General features: G+C 43.4%; 1 protein-coding gene across 1 annotated transcript; it reads left to right on the top strand.

Moving 5' to 3' along the window:
* The first annotated feature begins 3,118 nt into the window (after window positions 1-3,118).
* On the top strand, window positions 3,119-7,024 carry phox2a (paired like homeobox 2A). The gene is made up of 3 exons (XM_003449253.5): window positions 3,119-3,738; window positions 4,747-4,934; window positions 5,070-7,024. The coding sequence occupies exons 1-3, from the start codon at window positions 3,516-3,518 to the stop codon at window positions 5,562-5,564; spliced, it is 906 nt and encodes a 301-aa protein (XP_003449301.1). The 5' UTR covers window positions 3,119-3,515; the 3' UTR covers window positions 5,565-7,024.
* The last annotated feature ends 1,183 nt before the right edge of the window (window positions 7,025-8,207 follow it).

The raw sequence follows: 8,207 nt of genomic DNA, 5'->3' as shown, positions 1-8,207 counted from the left end.
CTTTAAAATTTCTCCCATGAAACATCGAAATACAATTATTATTATTATTATTATTATTATTATTATTATTATTATAGACTTCGTGGTTAGCGCATTAAAAATGATAGACACTAGAACAGCTTCAGCAATTAATGCGATTCTATTTAATTCTATTTTATTTTGTAGAGCTGTCATTTACAATTTTATCATCGGTAATTTGAAGTTTTATTACCAGATAATGTTACCAATCAACCGCTGAAAGGAGTCAGTCATACTCTGATTGCAAACAGACAGCACGCTACGTGCCTTCATTCGGTTTTCCCTAATAACCCACGGACTTATAATCCTTATAGTCGGGGTTCCTCTCTCAGGGGCTCTCAGGAGCCTCTAGGGGACCATTGTGTGCCCCCTCTGTTGACTCAGACGCCATGAATGCCAAAGCTCCCCGTTACTGTTTCCTAAAAATCGCCCCATGAATGTAAAAGTCCAAAGTTAAAGCCTTCGCAGCAGAGAAGTCTCCCCCTGCGCCGGAGCACTATAGGGCGGATTAGCGGCCTGGAAGAGACCGGTCCCTTCTTTGAAGGGATTAAAGTTTAAATGGTTTAAAAGCCGGAGAGCTAGGGTCGTTCCTGGCTGCGCTTTTTTTTTTCTTTTTTTTTTGGAAGGCAGAAACGACCCTGGAGAGTTTAACTTTGAAACTGTTTAAGTTTCTCGGTAAACTCACCTCTGAACCCAGCAAAGGGAAGAGAGGACACACAACAGACGGAAGGCCTGGGAGCTGACCGGTTAATGTGGAAATCCAACAGAGGAAAGAAAACCTCACAAAATGTAGGCCCGTATTTATTTAAGTGCCTCAAATGTTATAAGGCTTGAAGCAGGTTATCCCTATTAGTTCACGCGTTAGGAGGTTCGCTGTGATTTTGTTTAAGGATTTGAAAATCGTGTAAAGTGTCGTGACGCACACACGAAGCAATAAATGAAGTGGCCCATAATTAAGTTTTTTTTTCTTTATTAATATCATGTGTAAAGTCTTTCTCCTGAAGTCAAAAAGACCTTCGTGTACCAGCTGCACTGAGCTGTAACGAATGCGTAAGGATACTTTGTGAGGGCGATGCCCCAAATATTTTCAAATGTGCATTAAATCGGTGGTTTTGATAAGTAGCCTGTCGTAAAACGAAGTCTTTGAGTTTAACAATTCCTAGAAAAAAATCGTAAATAAAATAAAATCGTATTATTCAAAAAAAAAGAAAGAAAAAAAAGAGTTGGGCCCCTGCAATGACAACATGTGACGTGATATCAGCGGCCTCAGACTTGTTTGTCTCGTGCCGGGCCTCATCTGTGATGTTCAGGCAGCATCAGCAGAAAATGAACACAACGAGCCCCGCGCGCCGCCCCGCCTCGAACTCCATCACACGATAAACACCGTAAACAAATCTGATTATTGTCGCTTATTTGTAGTTTAAGCGAACGCGGAGAAGCGAATGTGCGCATGCGCACGTGTGCAGCGGGTTAATATCATTAAGGAGCATCAACAGTATCATCATCAGGAGCAGCTGCAGCGTGTGCAGCCTGTGGTCAAAGGAAGGCAGGGCGCGCACGTTGAGCCATTTTTATGCATTTTACACGCGTGCACGAAGGCCAAACTTAATTAATTCCTCGCGTACACGCAAAACCTAATTTTGGTTTGTGGATTTTATTATTTGGTAGAACTAATGAAAAGCGTGTTAATTTCACGAAAAGCAGCGAGAACCCCCCTCTTTTTTTTAAACGGCACCACATTTGGCAGCTACGTGGAGCGCGCGCGCGTCTGCCTGCCTGCCGGTTTTAAAGCCTCCCCGTTTGTGCGCGCGCGTGTCTGTGTGATGGGGGCCGTGTGGGATATGACTTATCACATTGTATGACACCGAACAATAAACTTAAACCAATTTATGAAGCTTCAATGCGTTTATGGTTAGCCTGTCGTGGTTGCTCGGTTGTCTCCGCAGCCGGCTCCCTCTCTAGTCCTATACATCAAACTGACGCTCACTCTGGTGACATCTCCGTAAAAGTGATCGGAATCAAATCAAAGCTTTTAATCTCACCAATCACCGTCACATCTGGACGTTTCCCCTCACATAAAGACTTCTGTGGCTGAGCCGCGGATGGTTCCAGGAGCTTGCAGGGACACTGTTGACCGGTTATGGAGCATTATTATCATTATCATTATTATTATTATTATTTGGAGGCGAATCTGTTTGTGCGTATTTCAGACGCCTGTGACGATATTAATCAGACTGTTATGGCTTAAAGTCATCGCATATGTCTTAATATCGCAAAAAACGCTTCACTAGAACCTCCCAGAACAGCAAGGATGTCTATCCCGAGGGTGTGTTTCTCAAGAACAGCGCACATTTTCTTTATAAAATCAGCTTCTTTGTATTCACGTATTAAAAATAAAATGCTTCCAAGCTTGTAGGCCTGATGTGTCGTTTGACTACATTCGTGCTTTACTTTAGTTCCTAGAAGACCCATCCTAAATAAATAAATAAATAAATAAATAAATAAAAATCACAGACTAGGTTTCCAAAGCGATCGTGCATATTCTGTAAGGTCCAAGTTTTTTCAGAGCGAGTGAATGGTGGCTTCAAAATATAGCTAGGAGTAAAAAAGGAATAAAAATTCATTCATTTAGTTGTTCTAAAAATTTCCACCAGTAAACTTTATTCACCAGCTGAATTTTTCATTTAAACAGCTGGCATGAATTAAGCTAAGCACCTACATTAATTTCATTAGTAACACCTGTGTTCGCCCAGGCGACAGGTAGGCCATTACTATGACGTAAACACCGATTAGTGACGCGTCAGTAAAACTCTGAAACAGTGACGTTCGGTTTTGGTCACATTACAGCTGAAAGAAAAACTCTGAACTCACCGGAACCACAAACCTCCGATAAAGGATGCACGCGCGTTATAGCGGGTTGTAATTGTTTTTAGACGCGCGCGATTTAACTCCGCTGACACCTGCTAGCTCGCGATGCTGTGGGCCGCGTGGGCGGTGCAGAGAGCGGTGGGAGGGGAGCAGAGGGGAGGGGGGCCGTCCGTGTCCGTGCTCGCTCACTGGTGGCATTGTCATGGAAACAAGACCACCGCCTTCGCTATTGTCTCGCGCTCTGCCAAGTTTATTATAAACAGCGCGCGAGCCGCTGCGCGCTGTCAAACGGAGCGCGAGCGCAGAGCGAACCTCAGTCCAGGGAGGGGAGCCGAAGAGACGGACAGAGAGAGGGGAGAGTCGGGAGAGAGAGCGGAGCTGCAGAGAAAACATCTGGATTACTTACCAGCCGCGTGACGGCGACATACAAACCTTAAAGCCCACAAAAGCCTGGAGAAACAAACCAACCGAGTCAGGAGATTCTGGAGAAAAAAGTCCAACTCTGACTGGTTTAAACGACTCACAGCAATCACAGAAACTAACAGCAGCCGCAGACCAGCCTGAAGCCGCCCTGACCCGAGTTTCCAGCGCACTTCTTCACAGACCGGTGTCTGCGCCGGCTGACCTCCATGTATAAGATGGATTACTCATACCTGAACTCCTATGACTCCTGCATGGCGGCCATGGAAGCGTCGGCCTACGCGGACTTCAGCTCCTGCAGTCAGGCCAGCTCCTTCCAGTACAACCCGATCCGGAGTGGCCCTTTCTCCAACCCTGGCTGCACTCCCCTCAGCACGACCAGCTGCACGCTGGGAGCCCTGCGAGAGCACCAGCCCACACCTTACTCCTCAGGTACAGGAACCTCTTCTTGTGTTCCCGTTTCAAGGTCTCCGCAAGATTTCATTAAGACACCAAAAGATCAGCAAGAGAGGGGCGAAATATATAATCATATTTAACTGTCAGCTATGTTTAAAAAATAATAATAATAAAAAAAAATTCTATGTGACACCAATTTTAAACCCGAGGCCTTTTTCCAAACTATCTTTATTTTAGTGGAAATGACTAAATTAAATATCATGCTTATGAAGGAGATGATAATAATAATAATAATAGTAATAATAATGATGATAATAATAATAATAATGATAATAATGATTATAGAAAAGGCGAATCATTCTTTATTTTTAGCGGGGATAATTATATCATTATTTAAACAAGTAATTCATGTTTGTTGTTCCGCAGTGTCTGTGGATTTTAACTGAGTGAAGTGCTGGAGAATCTTATAGTTTCTTTTTGTATTAAACAAACAATCTTAGACGGCGAATTATTTTTGTGGCAAAACTCAGTATAAATTAATCCAATAACCCGGCTTAGTTAAGCTTATAACAAGGCGATTTTGAATTTTTTTTTAGTAAGGAGGAATGGTTAACAGTTAAAAATGGGTAATAATAAGTTGGGGGTTTTTTTGTTTGTTTTTTTGTTTTGTTTTTTAAAGAGAGAATAAACAAACAGTTAATGGATTTTTCCCACTAAAAATTTGGTTGGTGTGGTCAGATGTCTGCTACGGATGGTTAAAACTATCAATTAACCCTACTCATTCAGTAACCTTACAAGAGCTATTTATTTTTATTTTTAATAACTATTTTAAGAACAGAAAATTTCCCAAAAATATTTTATTAAAAAAAAAAATACATAAATGATTTTTTTTTAAGTTAATAAAGAAATGCGGCGAGATGAGGCGTGAAATGTTTGGCGGCCTCTCCGCAACTCACTGCTCGGCCTCCGCAGTTTTACGCGCCAGTTTGGCCCTATTTTTAAAAAAAAAATATATTTCTTTTATTAACAATTATTCCCTTTCAGTCCCTTACAAGTTCTTCTCGGACCCATCTGGCCTGAACGAGAAGAGGAAGCAGCGGCGCATCAGGACCACGTTCACCAGCTCCCAGCTGAAGGAGCTGGAGCGCGTGTTCGCAGAGACGCACTACCCGGACATCTACACCCGGGAGGAGCTGGCGCTGAAGATAGACCTGACCGAGGCCCGAGTACAGGTGTGCCCATCAGGCTTTTAAATCTTCAGCACGACTGAAATGAAGTGAAAATCAGGACGTCAGACACTTATATAACAAATAAAACTGTATCCGCCTAATGCCCTGTCTTCACCTGTGTGTGTGTGTTTCTGTCAGGTGTGGTTTCAGAACAGACGTGCCAAGTTCCGTAAGCAGGAGCGTGCAGCCAACGCCAAAGCCAACAGCTCTGCTGGCACCACAGGCAGCAGCACCAACAACAGCTCTGGAGGGAAAAAGGGCGGGGAGCCAAGATCTTCATCAGATGATGATGAGTCTAAAGAGTCCACCTGTAGCCCCACACCTGACAGCACGGCCTCCCTGCCGGGTTCAGCCAATGGAAACTTGGGGAGCCCTGCCAGTCTGAGCCCCAGTCCAGCTCCTGCCAACAGCAGCTACACCAACACCTCCAGCTCTCCGGTTCTCCAGGGGCTGAAGCCTCCCAGCTGGTCCAGTCTGGGGCCCTCCAACCCAGCTGTGGCGCAGCCCGCTGCCCAGACTCAGGAGATTCTGAAGGCCTGGCAGCCGGCGGACAGTATGACCGGGCCCTTTGCCGGAGTCCTGTCCTCCTTCCATAGAAAACCCAATCCCACCATCAAGACGAATCTGTTCTGAAGAACAGAGGAAGACAAATGAGAAACAAACTGTAAGCGAGAGGAGTTTCTAGCCTTTGTGGAGAGAGACAAGACTTGCCGATTAAAACACTGAATCTGCTGCTGTAGTCTGCTGCGGTCCAGCAAGGTTCTCAGTTCTTCTCTAACCGACTCACAAAATAAAATCACAGGTCTGCTCACCATCTGCCGTCCAAAAATATTATGCAACAGTGCACACTGTACCTGTAAAACCTACCTTGACACGGGCAGTTTCCTCCCTTTCCTGCAATGACTCCACTCTCACTCTCCAATAAAACAAAGAGAAATACTTTACTTAATAACGGTAAACCATACAGGCCCTTAAACTGTCCACATTTGCGTCGTCTTTTCGGTCTCTCTGGTGCACTTACATTCCCACACTCACTGCACTGCAGCAAACTCGGTGGTGCATGGCAGCAGCTCTGATGAGTATGGCGGTCAAGTACGAGTTTAAAGCAGAAATCTAAACATCACACTCCGAAATCTGCTGGGGAAGCAAACTTTCACCCTCAAGCACAACTTCCTCTAAGCCCCCCCGACACACAGGCTTTCACCAGTCGGAATAGGTTCCCCCCTAATTCTCTTTGCCAAGCAGAGCAGGGGCACCCAAAAATCCAATTAGACCTGCCGGGTCTAGACCAGACATCCCCAGTTCACCTCACACTCCCCCCTCCTTGTTTACTGTATCAAGTCCTCCAGAATCCCACACTCTCGCCGTCCCATCATGCCTTTCTCTATCAAGCAGTTTGTCAGACTTTTGCAAGGCAAAGAGTTGGAGACTTTAAGGTGTTTTGACTCCATTTTTAGTTCACGTGCTGCTACTTCCTCCCCCGTTCTTTCTTCGGAGTAAAGCAGATTGTAGCCTGAATATTTATCTGATTATATCTGACGTCTCTGACCGGACTGAAGCGAACAAACGAGTTTGTACAGCAGGTCGCAGTCCGAGTTAGGATCTTTAGCAGGCTTACGAGTCATACGTTTCTCTCCCATAGGTGACACATGTGGGGTAATCTGGCAATACACTGAGAGATGGAGTTTTGTACTGTATCCGCATTAATACTCAGATTTTGTTTCTTCTTTCCTTTTTTTTAGCTTGCGAGAGTTGCTTGTAAATCACCTCTATTGCATTTTGATGAAACTCACTGGTTTCTGAGGAAGAAAAAAAAAGTATTTATTAATATTTTTATTATGTCAGTGAGAAACCTGCGCATTTATTTGAACTGCCCCATAAAGTTTTGTGACTGTAAATTCTGTAATTAGTAATATAAATATTAGGTAGGCTTTGTTTTTGGTTTTTTGCTTTACAGATCCATTTCATTGCAGAGCGCCTGTCTCACGGACCAACACGTCAACAACAACTACGGACTGACAGAAAGCTCGAGTGAATGAGATGTTATAGCACTACTCTGAATATTCTAATAAATCTACATTATGGAGGCATTACCTGGTGCGCGTGGTGGTCTGGCTTCTTGTGCGTGGCATCACCATAACGGTGTTGTGTTTTATGTGCAAACATATACAGGTTGTCATACAAATCCAATTCCAAAAAAGTCGGGATGTTGTGTAAAATCAGAATAAAAACAGAATAGAAAAAGGAAACAAACATATGAAATGTTTAAGTTGTGACTATTTCATAAAATATGAGCTCAATGAGAATTTGATGGCAGCGATGCATCGCAAAAAATTTGGGACGGGGCAACAGAAGGCTAGAAGAGTCAGTGGTGCTAAAATAAACAGCTGAAGGAACATTTTGCAACTAATTGTGCTAATTGGCAACAGGTCAGTAATAAAAGATGATCAGGTATATTAAAAAAAGCATCTTGGAGAGGCAGTTCTCCAGTCTACAAATTACAAAGTTTTTTTTATAATAATCTTCCTGAACATAACATTGTGAAGACTTTACTATTCATCTCATCATTCACAGCACATAGTATTACCAAAAGATTCAGAGAATCTGGAGAAACTTTGGATAGCACTACATTAAAAACAGGCCTTTTTCACTGATGGAGATCACAGCATGGGCTCAGAAACACATCCATGAGTCATTATCTGTGAGCACAGTTCACCGTGCCATCCACAAACGCAGGTTAAAGCTCTATCATGCAAAGAAGCAGCCACACGTGAAGACGATTCAGGGGAACAATGCACTCTCATCAGAAACTGAAATGTGAAATGCTGCACCCTCTGGATGAAAGAGAGGAAGATATTTTCCCATCTAAATGACATCCTTTTCTGAGAAGGCCTTGCATATTTCAGCTGGATGATGCTAAACCACATACTGCTGCAAGACCGCAGGTGCTGAACTGGCCTGCCAGCAGATGTTTCACCAAATATTAAAAGAAAAAACAAAAACAAACAAACATCAATGAAACAAAAACTATGACAGAAGAGCCAGGACTGCTGATCAGCCAGAATCTGATATCAGACAAGAACGGGACAGCATTCCCCTCCCAGAAGTCCGTCAAGGTTTACAGACTGTTGTTAAAGGAAGAGGTACAGAGTGTTAAACGTGCTCCTGCCAAAAAATCAGAGTGATCTTTTTTGTTCTTAAAATTATTATTTTTTTCCCCCTCAGTTTAAATAGTTGATATGTTGCCTTTATGACATTTGTAAACCCAGGCTGAAG

The sequence above is a fragment of the Oreochromis niloticus genome, linkage group LG14 (assembly GCF_001858045.2).
Source record: "Oreochromis niloticus isolate F11D_XX linkage group LG14, O_niloticus_UMD_NMBU, whole genome shotgun sequence".
Classification (NCBI taxonomy): Eukaryota; Metazoa; Chordata; class Actinopteri; order Cichliformes; family Cichlidae; genus Oreochromis; species Oreochromis niloticus.
This window is presented reverse-complemented; position numbering and strand designations above follow the sequence as displayed.